Here is a 19,180-nt window from a genome sequence, read left to right on the forward strand (position 1 = left end):
ATTTCTCATTCAGTGAACCCCTCAGCCACACAAAAGGGGAAATAAAAATATGTGTATATATATAATAAAAACAAAAGAAAAAAAAAAAAAAAAGGAAGATCACATGTAGAATTGGGTAGCAACTGGAGTATGATAGGCTAGGGAAGGTGAGATTCTTGATGTTGTTGTGATTCCTCCTTGAGGCTTCAGGTGCTGGACTGGTGGGGGTGTAACTTGACTTGGTCATCTCAAAGTATATAAAAAGAAAATTCGTTCTCATTATAAATTTATTTATCATTATTAATCCATTTTTGTGTTCTTGAAAAGGTTAATTTAAAACATTTGGCCTGTGAAGATCTTTGTCCCCGAGTTTTGAACCCCTCACTTGCCAACGACTTTCTGACCCACCTCCATTTCCCGCGAAACACAGCTTCCTCCTTTGATGGGCAAGAAGCAGCACTTGGATTGGACCTCCAAGTCCATTTCTTCCGCTGGAAGTGAGAGAGTCTCTCTCTTGAATAAGGAGGTGTGCTTTCTTTCTTCTTTCTTCTTGTTTCTAACTTTCTGTTTGTTCATCTTAGGTTGTTGTTATTTGAGATTTATTTATGGGTCATATGTTTGAGGGTCATGTTTGTTCAATTTTCTGTAACATGCCCATGTCAAGAACTTGGTCCTATTCAATTGCTGTATTTAGTGATGTCACCTTTTCTTTTTCGAAGTATCTGTTCAGCCAATTGAGCTTTGCCTATTGTATTTCTGTGTGCTGTTATATAAATTGTTCTTATTATGTGTTCTTGGTGACATGGTTGGGTTGCTTGCTACATGCTTAGAAAGAAGGTGTTTTGAAAATCTTGTGGTTTAGTTCCTCTTCAAGTCGTTCTTTGTGTTCATTAATTTTCCTCTTTCTTAAATCCTTAATTCCCATGAGTTGATTGGTAGCGAGTTTGATTTGATTTGATTTTCTTTTTTTTTTTGGTTTGGATGTGATTAATAACAAGTATGCTGATATTGTTTGATTAGGGTACCGGTTTTCTCAATTCCTAATTCATGAAAAATCTGTTAAATCATTACTTATTCCAAAAACTTAAGCGGATAGGAAGATGTAAATTTAATCATTTAATCAACACTTTAACACTCACCCTCACGTGTGGACTTAAACTCCTCTTTAATAGGTGAGGCCCAATATATAGAATATTTAATTTAAATGGGAGGAGGGGTGAATTTAATGGAGTCAGAGTTTGAACTTAGGACCTCTGGCTCTGATATAATGTTAAAAGACCACTTATTCTTAAAGTTTAAGCTGATAGGAAGAAGTAAATTTAATCAACACTTTAACAAAATCCAATTCTTCCTTGTTTCAATCCCATGATTTGTGTGCGTGTATTCATCTGTACCTTTTCTTAGATGGCCTTGGTAGTGTCTGTTTATTTTGAAAAGGAAAATATTAAATCTTTGATTGGAAGAAGACTATTAAGGTCCCTTTTAATTGGTCCTGAAAAAAGAGGAAGTCAAATTACTTTGATCCATGTAGGCAAAGAGGAATGCATATGAAGACCAATCGGCTGATGGACTTGCAACAGACCTTGAGCATGGGGATGCAGTAGAGGTGATGACTAGTCATCCTATGCAAGCCTACAAATTTTGTTTTTCTCTAATTCAAAGTTTTTTTTAGAAAAAAGTTATAATTGTGTTTTGGCAAATGCAGGCAGCGAATGTTGGATTTTCTAGAGTATTATCACTGGTAAATGGGAAAGTTGTGATGGGTTCTGATAATGTAGTAATAATGCTGAAATATGTCTAATTGTTTAAATCCTTCTGTTTCACAGGCAAAACCTGATGCAGGGAAGCTAGTTGTTGCCACCGTTGCACTGTTGATAGCATCCACATCAAGTATTCTGATTGTATGTTAACTTTCCTATCAGTGGCGATGCACAATCTCTTTTTCTCTCATTTTTATCTCCTCCGCTTAATTATCATCTAACACTAAATAGCGAATGGTAGATATTGATTGGATTGTTAATTTAACTGCAAAGCTTCTTTTACGATTGCTGTTGGCTCACTGTCTCCGATCAATGAATACAATTGGAAGTTTATACTATATTGTCAATCCTTTATATGTTAGAGACTCAAGGAAAATGGGAACCTTTTTTTTTTTTTTTTTTTTTTTTTTTTAATGAGGACAATCATAAATATGTAAACATGTTGAATTTCTACAAGTTTTAGGGTTGACTGACGATATAGAATAACATAACATTTTGTGTATTACTATGGCCAAGATATCTAGCAGTATGCTTCTCAACTCCACCTAGAAAATCTTTTTTTTCCCCCTGTTTTGAGATGAGCATTGTAGATCATCATTTGAAGATAATCCTGCACTGCCCTTTTTCATCCGTCTTGTTTCAAATATGCTCTCCTGACATATTGAAGCTTACTATGAATACTGCGACCTCCAAGGTCACTTGGATCTCTACAAACTCAACTTCTGCTTCTCCACAGGCCAAAGGGCACAGAAATTCCTCTTTCTCGCGGTTTTCTCCCATCATTATCTGAAATATAGATAGCAATGCTACAGAATTATTTTTTAATAAGAAGGGACTATTACTTATCAAAAAAAAAAAAAAAATTGCTACGGAATTATTTTAGCAAAATTGCAAAACAGCAGCTTGTAATACTAACCAAGGATCAAAGTTGGTTAAATTAACAAACCTGAAGAAAATTCTCTCCATAAACTGAGGTGGATGTACACTAATTAGCTTCAGAAGTTTCCTTTGCCCTTACTCATGTTTGAAAGATGAGCACCAAGACCCCTTGAAAACCATGTGATTTTCTTAAAACATATGAAAACTTTGGCAAGACCAAACATTGATGTAGACCTTTTCGTCTAAATGTTTTCTTAAATGCAACATGGGAAGTCTTGGTTGTCTGTTTCAAATCCTCTTATTGCCTGATGCATTATGAATGCTGTTTCCAATGAGATGATTGTGAGACTTGATGACCATTCAACACTTGATCACCTCGATTTTCAGTAGGACTGCCCAGGCACTAGTCTAGTTCTTTGCTACTGGCCTAGGAGTTTGCACAGTACTACGTTTATGTAAGCTAGCTTGTTGCATGGAAATTCCTTTGTTCATTTTGCTTGGACTTTTGACTTTAGAAACCTTTCTTTATCATAGCTTTAATTATTAAGTGTTTGCAAGATATACACTTGGAGAGTCTTCAAGTGAGGACTTGATTCAACATGTTTAGTAAACCACTTAAACCAAAAACTTGAGCCTATGGATTTGGCCTTAAAAGTGTAATGTTAACCACTAATTATTGTTATGATTATTATCCAATGTGAGATTTAACACTCACACATGCATTTATAAAAAAAATAAAAAAAAATCCCCCTAGCGTATGAGTTCTTCACGTAACAAACACTGTCATGCATATAAGAGCTGTACTAAATGTAGTGACCGCATAAACACACCTCACTGTTAGAGCTACCCATATGCTTAACAGATCCACAAACATGTCAAGATCAAGAAAGTTCCATCAGAAGCTAAAGCATTGGGTTTGATACCATTTGTTGGGAAGTCTTCAAGTGAGAGGGCTTGATATGACATGTTTAGACACTACTTAACCTAAAAGGTTAATTTTATAAGTTTTGGCTTAACAATATACTACTCACTATTTATTCAATATGGGACTTAACACTCACATGTGTACTCACATAATTGGGTGATAATAATATTACTATTCCCCATTGATAGTTCCTTTTGTAGGTGGGTACTTGTTCGTACAGGTAAAAGCTTTTGCTCTGACTCCTATCTTCTGATAAGCTGAAAGAGATATGTACACATAGGATCATGAGACAAGTTTAAAAGTTCTAAAGTAAACTTTAACATGTAATTTGGTCTGTTCTTACTGCAATCTTTGTCGTTATAAACATATATCATTATTCTTGTTGTGCAGCCAAAATATGGTGGTATGATAATAGACATTGTATCAAGAGAAATCAGAACTCCTGAACAGCAGGCAGAAGCTCTGGATGCCATCAGGGACACCATATTGGATATTGTGCTGATAGTTGTAATTGGGTATGATATACTCTCTCATATTTACTGCCCTGAGAAAAAATAGTTTCTAGTGACTCTTAAGTTATAAGAATTATTTGGCCCTCAAGGGGCAGTTCATTCAGCTTCTGTCAAACATTTTCAGACTTTAAAGAGAACATGATGTGCATGCAGGCACATGCGTGTAACTTGTTATGAAACGAAAAAAGAAAAAAAGTGAATGTAATCAACATCACAAAAAGCATCAAGAAAGATCCTAAAAGGCTTCAACTGATTAGTAAAGAAACCTATTTGAATAAATAAACTACTGTGAAAGCATAAATCTAACAACATTAAAATCCAAGAGGATCAATTGACGTAGTGGAAGGAGTAGGGATTTGAGTGAACGTTACTTAACTCTTGAAGAAATTTGACTAAAACATTATTGATGAATTGGTAACTAATAAGAAGAAGTCCAAAGCATGCCTTTATATGGGCTATAATAATAAACGCTAACCTTAATGACAGAATATGACAAAAATTACCCTTAAAACCGAGCTAAACCTAATAAAATCCGTGAAAAGAAAACCTTTGCTGCAATCTGTCCACCGCGTCCATTTGAATGGTAAATAGAGCCGTGAAAATAGGGCTTTTTGTCCTACATCATTGCCGATGTCTTTTTTGTTCACTTTTTATTGATAATTCCATTATTGCTTTATATAAAGAGGATAGATGTGCAGAAGTACTTCTCACGTACAATTTCCAATAATTTTTTTTTTTTTTTTTTTTTAAATGTTGGGGAACTTCTTCAAGGCAGGGCCCTTCGGACCCACCCCTGTAGAGTAAACTCCGGTCTTGTGCACCGCACCCTTAGACGTTTTTCTACACGGAACTGGTTAAATCGCTGGCTTTTCACCAGGGGGTGTAGTCCCAAGGAATTGTTGCACCCATGAAGTGTTGAACCTTGGACCTTGAAAGGAGCAATACCTTAAGACCAAGGCGTCCACCACTTGGGCCAACCCCTTGGGGTTACAATTTCCAATAAATCAAAGCATGCTTTGACCAGAACATAAGAATTAAGAGCACCAAAGATTTTACCGTTTTCTTTTTGGCTTGGAAACACCACAAGTATCAAAACGTCAAAACAAGGAAGCCTTATTTCATCAAAGCCTTCACCGAAGTAGAACCTTGTAGGCAAGAAAGTCAGTTTCTTCCAACTAGAAACAAGAAAGGCAAGAATTCTTGTAACTTTTATTAACCTAACTTTGTTTTTCTAACTTCAGAGCTCACTTCACTATAATTTAGAGATTTACACCACAAAATGCAAATATATATTGTCCAATGACCCACGAATCTACAAGATCTCTATTAAATGCATTTTTGTTTGAGTTAGTTGTAAGATGCGTAAGAAGGATAGTAATAGTGCATTTGAGATAGAACCATGTAAATTAAAGGAGAAGTTGTACCTGTGTAGGTCTGGTGTTTATGTGGGTAGATTTCTATCCTTGTTTCATATTTTAAGAGCCCATATTAGTTCTGTGTTGTTTGCTGTCAATTGACCATAGTTTTTTTAGTTCTCTGTGCACAGCAGTTCGAGCATGGTTGTTTTCTTCTGCAAGTGAAAGGGTTGTAGCTCGTTTGAGAAAGGACTTATTCAGTCACCTTATCCATCAGGTTAGACACATTAATTCTCAAAATTAAAAAATCTGGAGCAGCCATCTGTGAGATTCAAAAGTACAAAAAAACACACAAAATGTATACCAATTTCTAAACCACTGTACATCTTGGTTTGTTGGAATTGTAATCAATCTATCATGATGCCAAGATTTTCCAACTGTCAATAACATCTTTAGTGTGAGATTTAAGCGTGGCAGGTTGAGCAGCATTAGAAACAATGGAAGTCAATATTTTAGATAATCAGTACCAATTAATTCTATCATTCTCGTACTGGTATTGATGTGAAACTCTGAATGCAATTTGTCATGGTTGATCCTACATGGTTCAACAGGAAATAGCATTTTTTGATGTTACTCGAACAGGGGAACTCCTAAGCAGGCTGTCTGAAGATACACAGATCATCAAGAATGCTGCAACTACCAATCTTTCTGAGGCACTTCGAAATCTAACAACTGCATTTATTGGCATTGGCTTCATGTTCTCATCTTCATGGAAGTTAACATGTAATTGATTTTATTCACTTACAGCAATGTTCATTACTCTAGTACCAATTTTGCTTATTGTATGTTTCTTCCTTCTTAGTGTTGGCTTTGGCCGTAGTGCCAGTCATTTCCATTGCTGTTCGAAAATTTGGGCGTTATCTTCGTGAACTTTCTCACTCAACTCAAGCTGCAGCTGCAGTGGCTGCCTCAATTGCGGAGGTTTGTGAGCATAATATGAATTTTATATTGCTATTTATTTATTTTGAAGTTTTCAATTCATGGTATTGGGAACCATGCATTTCCGACATTACTAACTTTTTTGTTGCATAAATGGTATTTGGAAAAATCGAAGTGCGAAAAAGAAATTCTAAATGGCTGTTTAAGAGGCTAGATTTAAGATTATGATGAGTTTTAAGGCAAAGGTGGGGAGAAGGATATATATATATATATATATATATATATATATATAGAGGGAACGCAGTGATAAATGTTTCGAGGACCATGAGAGGGCGTTGGCAGAGCTTATGTCCTTATTTTTTAACATTGTGTACTTGGACAGCTGCGTTTTAGCTCTCTTTGTGCTTAGCTTTCATGATTTCCTTGTTCTCTTTTCTTCTCCTTCTTAGGTGTTTCTCTTGTATACTTCCTATGTACCTGGGTTGCACCTTTCGCTTTTTAATGATATTTTGATTACTTATAAAAAAAAGAATGCTAAGATAAAAGAAAGAAAAAATTAAAGACTTGATTATGTTAAATGCATCAAAGAGTTTTATCAAGAGACGACTAGATAAAGGAGCTACTTCGATAAATTTCATAATACAACCCATGCAGGCAATTGGAGCGAATATAGTATTTCTATTGATTATTGAAATCGTAGGTGCACAAACAGAATTTAGGATTGCTGAGTTAAAGGATAAAATAAAGAAGATGAAAAGAGAAAAAAAAAAAATTATAATTCAAATGTAGTTCTGAACTGATTTGTGCGTGTGTTCTTCTAGCTTCTGGTATCCTAGGTCAATTTATTGATGTTAAATGGTTCTAGACAAGTAGAACAGCCAAGTAAGACATTATTAAGAATGTTAGTCAATTTTTTAATTCAGAAAGTCAACCTTGTTCCTGAGCAAAATTGCTTTTTAGGAATCTTTTGGGGCTATTCGAACAGTCAGATCTTTTGCTCAAGAAGCTTATGCAGTTTCATATTACTCAGAAAAAGTTGATGAGACATTGAAGCTTGGCCTCAGACAAGCTGTGAGTTTCTTGGCAAATCACATTTGGAAGCTGTGAGTTCATATATTTGAGAGAATTTCTGAGCTTTTAAGGTTTGCTTTTTCTGCCACAGAGAGTAGTTGGCCTATTTTTTGGAGGACTAAATGCAGCATCCACATTATCTGTCATCGTAGTGGTGGTTTATGGAGCTTACTTGACAATAACAGGCTCCATGACTGCAGGCGCTCTTACATCCTTCATTCTTTATAGCCTAACAGGTACTTTCCTCATTGTCTACAGCCTGCAAACTGTACCTGTCATGGGAAAATTATGTTTGAGTTTAGCTTTCGTCTTAGACATAATCATAAGACACTTAAAAAATTTCTAGGAAACTCGACCAATATTATAGATTTTTTGTTGTAAAAGAACATTCTGCATTTAAAAAAAAAGAATATTGAAAGTTTTCAAAGTGTGATAGGTTTCTGTACATGATTATTAAAGATTGGGAAATTTCTTTTAAATGCAAAGCCTCTTAAGAGGCTCTTCCAGTTTGATTAATGTTGACAGTTACATGACTTGCGTTAGGGTTCTGCTTTGGAATTATGTAAATCACCTTATCCAATTATTTAGGGTTATGTTAAACCAACTGTCTTAACCAAAGCCAGCATGCTTTCAATTGTATTGTTTGGTTGCTTGTAACTGCCTCTTTTCTTTCTGTCTTCAATTGTTTCTTTGAAAGCTTTATAGCTACTAAAACTTTACAAAACTAATAAATTTATCCATCTGCAGTTGGGTCCTCGGTATCCTCTTTATCAGGATTATATACAACAACAATGAAAGCTGCGGGAGCAAGCAGGAGAGTTTTTCAGCTCCTGGATCGTATCTCATCCATGACAAGATCAGGAGATAAGTGCCCTATTGGGTCAGTTAGTTGCACATCCTAGTACTTTTATCCTTTTATTGAGATTGAAGTAATATTATTCTGAGTAATATTGAAGCCTTGATGGCAGAAATCCTGATGGAGATGTGGAATTGGATGATGTCTGGTTTGCTTACCCTTCTCGGCCAAGTCATATGGTACTTAAGGTAATAATGAGAATTGATATCTTGCGAACAAGAGGATTGCATCAATGCATAGATATTTTGACAGTGAAATCAGCCTCATTGATCTAACCCTTTCATGCATAGGATTAGGACACTATAAGCTGAAAGAAGATTAGTACAACATAAAGGAAATGAAACGTCAGTTCTAAGATTCAATTGGGTCTGCTCTGTTGCCCAGAAATCTTACTTCGGATTGAATTATTGAAAGCCCCCCTCATGGTTATAGTTAGTGCCACAATAGCTTTTGTAGTTTTCAGAGTTGGTCTTAGTTTAAGGTCCTAGAATATGACTTCCACTTACCTAGTGGTAAAATATAATTCTATGGCCAACACACAAAGAACACACCAGAGTTACTAAATGTATTGGGCTTTTACATCTTCAAAGTTATAGCCTTCACTTTTTCCCACCCTCCCATCTCGTTTGGGAAGATTGTTGGGTTCCACTTTTTTTAGTCTCTCTCTCTCTCTCTCTCTCTCATTACGATCCTCCTTCTTCTCATTCCAAAATTAGTATAAGTCCTCAAATACATATTGATAAGAATCTAAAATAACCCCTCAATCACCAAATAAAATCATTCTTTTATATACTCTCTAAGAAGTTAATATATCTATTTATGATTATTATTGTTGAATTGTTATACAAATATTATAAATAATATATTCAAAATAAGTTTTAATATATTTTTTAAAAATCTTTAAAAATAATTTCTCTATCTAATGATCTTAATTAAATGAACATATTAAATGTCAAACCGTCCATAAGATATACTTTGATAAGAAAATTAACTTTATGTGGCAACTTTTACATGTTTATTTCATTAAATTCCAGATAACCATTTTCTTCCTTAAATAGTGTTTTTTTTTTTTTTAATTTTTTTTTTTTTTTTTTAATTTTTTATTCTATTGAATGAACATTTATATCTGCACAAATTTTTTTATCTAACTTTTATTTTACGCATGCCCCAAAGAAAATGGCTAGCTCCATCACTACAAGTCTACATGTGACTCCATCTACAACCACTTTTTTAATTGCAGGGAATAACATTAAAACTGAGGCCCGGTTCAAAAGTTGCTCTTGTCGGTCCAAGTGGTGGTGGAAAAGTAATAATATTATCCTCAACTTTTCATTTTCATTTTCTCTTGTATCATTTTTGCCTTTACGTGAAATGAGTAAAAAAGCAAATTTGACTTTTTTGAATGTTACAATTATTTATTTGTCTATTGCAGACGACAATAGCCCACTTAATTGAGAGGTTCTATGACCCTCTCAAGGGAAAGATTTTGCTAAATGGGGTTCCACTAGTGGAAATATCACATGAATATCTCCATAGAAAGGTAATTTTGTTTTTGGATATTTTTCTGTTCATGCATGTAATTTAGTAGGGTTTATTAGTAGAGTGTCTTCACTCGTCTACTACCTGCAAAGAAAACTGTAGCTATATCAGAGATGACGGCTGCATTCTCTATACAGCCCGCATGGAAGTTATAAGCATGCCCATGAGCATTAGCATTCCATTGTACTGCTCTCAATCATCTACGATCAATAATATTTGCAACAATATCATTTCACCTCTGAAAGCAAAATCATGGGAACTTGGTAAGATAATGAACAAAAGTTTCCTATTTTTCTTCATGAAAGTTTCCCATGGACAACCTTTTCTGTCTAAGCATGTTCTTTCCAAGCGTCACTGAAATTACCCAGCCAACTCACAATGATCTGGATCTTCAAACTCCCATGTCATATGCTGGCACCATTTTCATCAACTCAATTCTTGACTCATAACCCACCTATGGCAATGAGATTTTTGTTCTTTTAACTAATCCAGCAAAGAGTGAACTATAAAAAGATACCTAATTTAGACAGAGTGATTTGATTTCACTCTCCTTTGATGTCTGAAAATGTAAGCTATAGCAGTTTTTGTCATCTCTAATATAATGAATCTAAAATGATACCTAATTTAAACAGAGTGATTTCATTTCACTCACCTTTGATGTCTGAAAATGTAAGCTATAGCAGTTTTTGTCATCTCTAACATAATGAGTCTAAAATAAATATTTTGCATAGCAATAAAGAGACGAGGACGAGGTAAATGATTTTCATTTGACTTTTGTGACAAATTTGAATGGTTTAAATAATAGGGGCATTTTTAGTAGCTGCTAATGTTATCACCCCTCTCTAATTCACTCAAAAGATGTGTACTTAATCCTTGGGAGGGTAAATGTAATGTTAATACATCTCCCATTTATCATGCTCTCTTCATTTATGATGTCTAACCACAGTTTGTAATAACATAATCGTAACGACAACTTATATTTTTCTATTTTTATGTTTTTACAGATAAGTATAGTGAGCCAGGAGCCTGTTCTTTTCAATTGTTCCGTGGAAGAAAACATTGCCTATGGGTTCAACGGAAAAGCAAGCTTTACTGATATAGAAACTGTATCTGTGAGTTTAATTCTTTCTCCCCCTTTTCCTTTGGACAAATGAGCATCTTCAACTTTTACTATTCTCCATTTATACTGATAAAGAGATAAATGTTCCAGAAAATGGCTAATGCCCATGAATTCATAGAAAAGTTTCCAGAAAAGTATCATACTGTTGTTGGAGAACGAGGATTGAGGCTTTCAGGAGGACAGAAACAAAGAATAGCAATTGCGAGAGCACTACTAATGAACCCAAGGGTTTTGCTACTGGATGAAGCCACTAGTGCTCTAGATGCCGAGAGTGAATACCTTGTTCAGGTAAGATTGGCAGATCTTAGTAATTCATGGATTTGAAAAGTACCAAGTGCGTTGCATATATATAAGCTGATGACGTACTGGGCCAGCGCTATGTGACTTAATATTCATATCTACCTTCGTTTCGTTTTTAAAAGAATTCATATTTTCTTTTTTCCCTTTTTGTAATTCTCTGTAGTTTAAGTATAGATTCAAAGTCTCCTCCAGCCTTCCCCCTACAGAGGACCTTCAGTTTCTTCCTTTCCAATCATTTATTATTCTTCTTGTTCTTGCTTTTCAAGAATAGATAACAGAGTATAGCTTACATCCTGTGTTGTGTGCACATGACGCAAGCTGCGGGTGTCACATCAATTCTTGGGGACGTCAGACGTGTGGCACCTCAGCTTGTATCATGTGTGCACATGCACAGGACACAAACCAAACCTTGGATAATAAACTGTATACTTTTGGTCTGGTCATAGAATCCGGCGGAGCTGCTCAACTTTCTTGTATGAATGTTTGCTAGTGTCTCTGCTGTCCCATTTTAACATTTTCTTGGCCACCTATAGCTTATTCCTTTCCAGCCCCAAAATTATCAGAAAAGAAAAGAAAATGTTCACCTTATTTTTATGCGTCAGGAGCTACATCCTTCCCTTGAAATGCTTTATTTACATAAGACTGTGCTGGCAAGCACGCCTATTAAGATATTTAAGCTAGCAAAGTAATTTGTAATTTATTGTAGCTAGCAAAGTTGTATATTCAACATTGATCCTTGCCCTAGACCTTTCTTTACTGATTAAAATGAAGAAGAATAAGAAGAAAAAACAAAGATATACAAAATGTCCCCGATTTTATCTATTGTACTCTTAGATGAATTTTATTGAGTTCATTTATCAAACATATCAATTAACCAATTCTAATGCTATATATAGGATGCCATGGATTCTCTGATGAGGGGTAGAACTGTTCTTGTCATAGCGCACAGACTTTCAACTGTCAAAAGCGCGGACAGTGTTGCAGTTATAGCAGATGGTCAGATAGCGGAAAGCGGCACCCACGAAGAGCTACTCAGCCAGGATGGAATTTACACTGCGTTGGTGAAGAGACAGTTACAAGCCCCAAAGACTGAAGTGTAGTTTAAAATGATTTATGGCCAAATCTATGAATCAAAATGACAAGTGAGGTCACTCTATTGAAATTACGATTCTGGCTTTTCCTACTTAATATTACAAGATGTATACAAACCTTGTAACTTCTCAAATGTTATGGAAGTAAATAAATAGCCAGATAAACCAAAAAGGCGTGCTTAATGTTATTTTATATAATTAGTTTTGGATTAGTGCTGGCCCCTAACGTCTCTTTAGTTGTACTAATATCTAAATGTAACAAGGTCTAAACTACGGAATTCACCTTACAGGTCAAAGATTAAGACTCACAATTAGATATCTTGTGTTGATTTTGTGGTGGAGGGGTGCATTTACAGCAGTCAAGTTTGTGAGTATCCTTCCATCAATAGAAGATTTAGCATAGGTAGTATGATAAACAACTATGAATTAAAATGGCATCCCATGAAAATTCCCAATAGATTAGGTCTTTGTTCCAAAATCAAAAATGGGAATCAAAAGCCTGTAAATCAGAACCACATTACAGTCATGGCTATCTCATGATAAAGATCTTCTAAACAAAATTTTGCTATAAAGAAAATAATAATAACACTTCAACGAATCGCCAAGCCTTGCATTGCCTGTGAGCCATCTTCAGTGACCCTGTTAGCTTGAATGGTGCTGATGACATTGGCAATATTACCCTGGAAATGGAAACAAAATTATGCAATTAATTACCTTGTACATAAACAAAGGAGATGTTTTATCTAATCATTCTCCCACAAACAATTACGTCCGTATCCATGGACAAAATGATCAGCTAGTCAACAAGAAATCTGGTGAGAATCACACCAGCATAGCAAACCCAACACTATCAAAAAAATGATTCAATTTTTTTATCTCCAAGATAAACATGATTTTTCTTTAGTAGTCAGAAGAACATCAATAAACCAGAGACTTCTTTCCTTCTTGGCAATTACATAATTTTTTTTATAAGTAATTCAATCTTATAAAAAACCAGCAGCAGAGGGCGCAATCCAATTTATATGGGAGGTATATTAAAGGGAGCATATTTATTTCAAAGAAAATAGGGTAAGTTCTTTACCCTCCATGCTGCAAGCTTTGTTCTAAGCGTTTCCCACTGATGCTGCCCAAACACACGCTCAGTACAACGGCTGCATATCAAACATAAATTTTTAGGGAAACAAGAAATTGACCTGTTATTATCTGACTATGAACCACAGATCAACAGCCAAGTACTGAAATCAGATCTTGCTATAGTCAAAACCAATTAGAGAGAGAGAGAGAGAGAGATCTAAGAGTGCACCTCACAATCACAACTTGATTCATTTGGTCCATTTTACAGTCAATTAACTTAACAGTTATTGCCTTAACAACCCACAATTCCACCTCATCATCATTGATCTGCAATATAAACCAATATATTAACCAAAATGCAAAAGAAAAACCCCACGACAAGGGAGGTCAAAGAAATTTACTCTAAGTGTATCTCTGATAAGCGCATATGGAATCTGGCCAGATTCATCAGAGGCAAGATCCACCAGTGACATCAACCGCATCTTCATGATACAGTCTTCATGTACAAGACCTAAACCATTGCAAGGAGCGTATTCCAGGCAAAAATTTAAGCTATGTGAAGTTTAATAAAGCTTAGCTCATCTAATTTGCACAATATTGAAATTTTACCATAGCTCTTAAGCAAAGTAGAATTTGCAGCATGAAACTCTAGGTAGGCATCAAGCCTCTGAGTCAGATAGATTTTGAGAAGCTGATATGCCAATGCATATTTAGCATCCTTCTCCAACTGGCCTACAGCAGGCATATCTAGCAAATCACACTGCAATGTAGCAATAAAGAGTCAATTCCACGAGCTAAAAAAAAAAAAAAAAAAAAAAAAAAAAATCTAGGTAAAGGTAAAGGAAATAAAGAATATGGAAGACATGCACATGTTGATGCAACCAAAAAAAAAAAAAAAACTTAAGGTGATGCCCAAAATCCTAACAGAATAAATCATGTCTAAAATTTGGCATTCTCCAAAAAGCAAGGCATATCACACAACCTATCTTTTCTCCATCCAAGATCATGAAAAGTAAAACAAAACAATAAATTATTCAGCATCCACCTTTTCCATTCAAGAATTGAAAAATTAGAACAGAAAAATAATGTAGAAGTCATTGGAGTTCAACATTTTAATCAAATCACTCCTTAAGACATGCTCCGTTATCAAATTGCTCTCTCCATACACCTTCATTAGGATTTTTAACGGAAATTATGACACCTAGGTGTAAGATAGGTTAGACACAATAAAATAACACGTGTACAAAAGTGCCACCTCAACTTGACACAAGGCCAAAATAAAAAAAAAATAAATAAATAAATTAAAAAAAATAGGTGAGGGGGGTGATTGGTACCCAGCCACACATCTGTTGAGGGATGGTCCGTCCCCCTCCTTTTTTCTTCATTTTTGTTTTTTTTTTCTTTGCTTTCCTTCTGGGGTTCTTTTTTTTCTTTTTCTTTTTTTTTGTCATGCATCAAGCTAAGGTGGTACTTCTATACACGTGGAATATTTTATTGGGTATAACGTAGTCTTACACCTATGTGTCACAATTCCAAAAAAAACTCTAACACAAGTTTACACAGAGAGCAATTTGATCACATAACATACCTCATAGAGTGATTAGATCAATTTTAAAACCTAGGGAGTGTTGATAAAAGGTTAAACCCCAAGGACCGCTACAGTATTTTTCGCAAATTAGAAACCAATTCTAGAAAAAAACCTAAGGTATAACAAGCAAAAGATTCTCCAAAGTATTCTAAAAGACCTATTTTTAATGGATTCTAAAAAGAAGTGCATCAGTAATACTTGCAATATCCGCAGCACAAACAATTGGGATTATATTAAGCTAGACTGAGTTAAGATGACAGCTTTGAAAAAGTATTTGAGGCTATTTTGGCCTTTTCTGCCATAATTAACTCAAGTAATGTTTTCATATTGCATTTCTTGCAAGGTTTTTACTTACAAATAGTTTTTTTTTTTTTTCCCTTTTTGTTAAGCAGCAAAGGTGGGGAGTGGGGTGATGACACTCCCTACCCACAGCCCTAGGAAGGCATCTCTAAGAAGGGTATAACTGAGCAACCACATAGATCTAGGTACCGCCCACTTCAACTTAAGTGTAGTGAGATTCAAAACCAAGTACTGCAAGAAGCCGAGTGCATTTACCACTAGTCACCATATTGTTACAACCATTATTTGTTTAAGAGGTCATTGCTCATCTCAGACCGTTAAGTTGTTACAGCACAAAACCATTCTACTGTTCATTGCAACTACATTATAATAGAAGATTCCTTTTGTTTCAATCAGTACATAAAAAGATTAAAAAAAAAAAAAATCCCTTTTCTCTGAGATCTGAAAGCAATAGAGAGAGCCAAGCACCACGGTAAGGTTTCTTAAATTACTTGGCTACCAGAAAGAAAATATTTAGCATATTAATAAGGAAACTTACAAAATACACAACACTATGTTGATAGAACATATAATCGTATGGATATAGAGTATATGCCCACATAAAGCACCATACCTATACTCATAGTAGCTAATAAAGTCATTGAGTTCTATAAGAGTGTTGATACCTGAAACATGTCAGGTGCCTTCACAAAATCCACAATTGCGTGTACAGCTTCTTCCTTGGCTTCACTCATTTTATATGCATCTTCACCAGAGAAAGTCGCCAAGTATTTTGTGAGGAATTTGAAAGAGTCCTTTGCTGAACTGGAATTTAAGAAAAAAAAAAAAAAATCATAAAAGCAAATGGTAATGCATTAATCAAGAAAAAAAAAACTAATGATGACATAGATAGACAATGAGAACATGTTTTTTTTTTTTCTTTGATTCAGTAGTAAACTTGCAAGCCAACACCGTGCCCTGTCCTATTGATATACACAACTAGTTTCACTATTGTGTGAGAGAAACCCTTCCCCTCATACCTCTTATTTTCTTTCAAAACATTTGAGATGGTAAGAAAGAGTTCTCGCTGATCAGATATCCCGATATTCCACTCTTTGAGGAAGCTATCCATCTTTTTGAATGAAGGAGTGATGTATTCAGTGACTTTCCCATTGAGGGCCAAAGTTAGGGCCTTCATGTAAATATGGAACTGATTGTATGGGTTCACCAGTAGGTTGTACAGATTGAACAAGCTAGAAGGAAAAAGGAACAAATATGAGAGACTGTCTTCAAAACCTTATAACCTAAAATTACAATCATAATGTGACCTTACATCTTTAACCGCAATGCAGGTTTATCATTTGGTTGCTGAATAATTTTCCCAGATATAAGTTTTGCCATCTCAATCTCTTCATCTGGACTTTCAGACTTAGTAACAAGATTGCAGATAACAGTGAAGATACACTCAAGATCTGAAGAAGATATCAACAAACAGCAATTTTTGTTCATATGAATGATAACATTGGTAAGTATCCATAAAAACACAAACAATAATTTTCAGTAGTTTAACGCTCACTAAATATTACATGATGTAATTGACTAAGTTCACACCGGCAACCACAGTATTCACAATATTCAAAGTATCATTAATCATCTTATCTGTGCCATAATTTTTGCCTTAAAATGATGAAGACATGTTCAAAATAATTCAATCAGGAAACTACAAACAGATGCACCATCCTAAAGTTAAATTGCTAAGAAATTGGGGTAGATAATCCTATAATAACCCCACATTATGGGAAAACAACGAGAGACCGCATATTGCAGCATTATTGAAGAACCAAAGCATTTTTCTAGTAAGAGAGTGAATTCAATATTTAATTATTAATGAATAAATTCAACAAAGAAAATGGGAGGAAAATAAACTCTAATTCTTGTACTTTCCTCTCCTAACATAAACCTTTATTTATTTTCCAATAATGATGAAATATAGGAGCACACATGTAACGACCCAGGGAAAGTGCAAACCACATATGCGCTATCATTTCAAAAGGACTAGTCAAGTTGCAATTGGAGCTCCCTCGAATTATTTATAAAACTCATTCTCACCTAATAAGGAACTAATATGAGACGTAGCATGTAACACCCCGGACCCATATTGGGAAGATGAAGAGTAGCCCACATAGGGTGGGTGGTTTGTTACTAGGTAAAATGGGGCTTTATAACGAATTCTAAGAAAGCTCCAAATTGACTAGTTTTTTTGTGGTCATAATGCAAATATAGCTAGCGCTTTTTTCTGCACCATTATATAGCACCCATAAGCACTACTTGTATAATTCACCCGCTTAATGTAAGCAATTCATCTTCCCAATGTAGGACTAACTTTATGAGGTGTCACAACACAACTCCAAATGGTCCTGGAGTTGGAACAAAAACAAACCCCAACCAACACATATCTAGAATCAATAAGCAGAATTGGCCATGACATAACCACCAAGGAACTGAAATGGCAGGCAATAGATCTCACGCATCCTGATAATCTACTGATTTCAATAATCCTTCCTGATACCCATAAATTTGAGGACTTCATACAAATCTCATAGAGCCTATGCGAAACTGATAACCAAGTAGTGTCTACCCCAGAAAAAACTGATTGACACCCTTTTCCTCACTCAAATTACACACTTGCACATTGTTCAGAAGCTCAAGACAGCCACCCACATTGGCGCAAATTATTCACTAAAGTACTACACAATTTTTTTTTATGAATAAAAAATATATATTTTTGGACACACACAATACTTGCAATAAATTGTCCTCGAGAATCGTAAAAACCAGTGAAAATAATGCATTCACACCTTTCTCGGCCACCTTTGAGAATATCAAGTCAGCAGAAGTGAGCATCAGCGAAGCCAATTCCACCCACTTGTTCATTACCATACATTCTTGGGCTTCCACGCAAAGTCTGTTAACTTGTGGCTCGGCAACCTGACCAATGACCAACACACACAATTTAACGCACACTGAACTGAAGTTTCAATCAGACTAGCAAGCGCGCCACATGCCCATACTAGGCCTAGTCAAATTATACAACAACTCCCAGATTTTCCCAGTACTCAAACGGATAATCACTGAATTTAATGACTACAAAAAAAATTCTACCATCAACAAAAATAAATCACAAAGTACGAATAATATTTGAGGCACACCCACATATTCACATATAAATTCAAATACACATTAATAGGCATAGAGAGATGGGTACCTCGGGGCCGGCGTCGGCCCAGGCGAGCTCAGAAGTAAATCGTACGACGGCGAGCGCGGGATCTTCCTCGGAGGTTGGAACCACGGTCGTCATTGTTGAAGCTCTCTGCAACCGCAACGAATTCAAAACCCTAGCTATTGCAGCACAGCACAGAGAGAGAGGAAAAGAGAGAGAGAAACCCTAGGTAGGCTCAATGGGGCTTGGGCTATCAGCTGCTGGAACTGTTTTAGGTTTTGATATGCTATACTAGACGGTTCTTACGGTCCATAACTTGTTAATTATATTTACTCTTATCCTTTTCCCCTCACGTGTGAATATATTGGGTTTAAATTACATTTAATGTAAATTTTGTGATATTATACTACTCAATCAAATTTTAATTAAATTAATATTCTGTTAAGTTTGATTACATGTCCTATAAATATTTATTAAGCATGTTAGTTTTAAATTCATCAAATATTATTTAGTATTTACTCTCAACTTCATTTGCTTGGTGGAATTTTAGATTATAAAATATATAATCTTGAGCATGTTTTAGATAAGAGAGCTTTTAATCTCGAATTTTCTGGATATTTTGTAAGCATGATGAGTACGCGGACATAATATAATCCTATAGTGGATTTTGAAAAAGATAAATGGTTTACGCCA

General features: G+C 35.2%; 2 protein-coding genes across 8 annotated transcripts; one reads left to right on the forward strand and one right to left on the reverse strand.

The window, feature by feature from the left end:
* The first annotated feature begins 102 nt into the window (after window positions 1-102).
* Window positions 103-12,538, forward strand: LOC132183338 (ABC transporter B family member 27-like). 7 transcript variants are annotated; one of them, XM_059596752.1, is made up of 18 exons: window positions 103-146; window positions 307-505; window positions 1,511-1,585; window positions 1,685-1,720; window positions 1,806-1,880; window positions 3,934-4,058; window positions 5,588-5,687; window positions 6,022-6,193; window positions 6,273-6,391; window positions 7,310-7,420; window positions 7,512-7,656; window positions 8,168-8,300; window positions 8,389-8,464; window positions 9,517-9,582; window positions 9,709-9,816; window positions 10,820-10,927; window positions 11,026-11,223; window positions 12,132-12,538. In XM_059596752.1, exons 2-18 carry the CDS (start codon window positions 422-424, stop codon window positions 12,333-12,335), a joined length of 1,935 nt encoding a protein of 644 aa, XP_059452735.1. In that variant the 5' UTR covers window positions 103-146; window positions 307-421; the 3' UTR covers window positions 12,336-12,538. The 7 variants fall into 7 exon arrangements, with proteins under 7 accessions (XP_059452735.1, XP_059452732.1, XP_059452739.1 ...); XM_059596749.1 differs by having other exon boundaries at window positions 117-200; XM_059596756.1 differs by having other exon boundaries at window positions 127-146; window positions 410-505.
* A 190-nt stretch (window positions 12,539-12,728) lies between these two features.
* On the reverse strand, window positions 12,729-18,764 carry LOC132180918 (uncharacterized). The gene is made up of 10 exons (XM_059593914.1): window positions 18,533-18,764; window positions 18,126-18,255; window positions 16,601-16,739; window positions 16,308-16,520; window positions 15,954-16,092; window positions 14,010-14,160; window positions 13,802-13,911; window positions 13,630-13,727; window positions 13,408-13,477; window positions 12,729-13,006 (listed from the first exon to the last, which is right to left on the reverse strand). The coding sequence occupies exons 1-10, from the start codon at window positions 18,623-18,625 to the stop codon at window positions 12,917-12,919; spliced, it is 1,233 nt and encodes a 410-aa protein (XP_059449897.1). The 5' UTR covers window positions 18,626-18,764; the 3' UTR covers window positions 12,729-12,916.
* Window positions 18,765-19,180: the final 416 nt, after the last annotated feature.

The sequence above is a fragment of the Corylus avellana genome, chromosome ca5 (genome assembly GCF_901000735.1).
Source record: "Corylus avellana chromosome ca5, CavTom2PMs-1.0".
Lineage (NCBI taxonomy): Eukaryota > Viridiplantae > Streptophyta > Magnoliopsida > Fagales > Betulaceae > Corylus > Corylus avellana.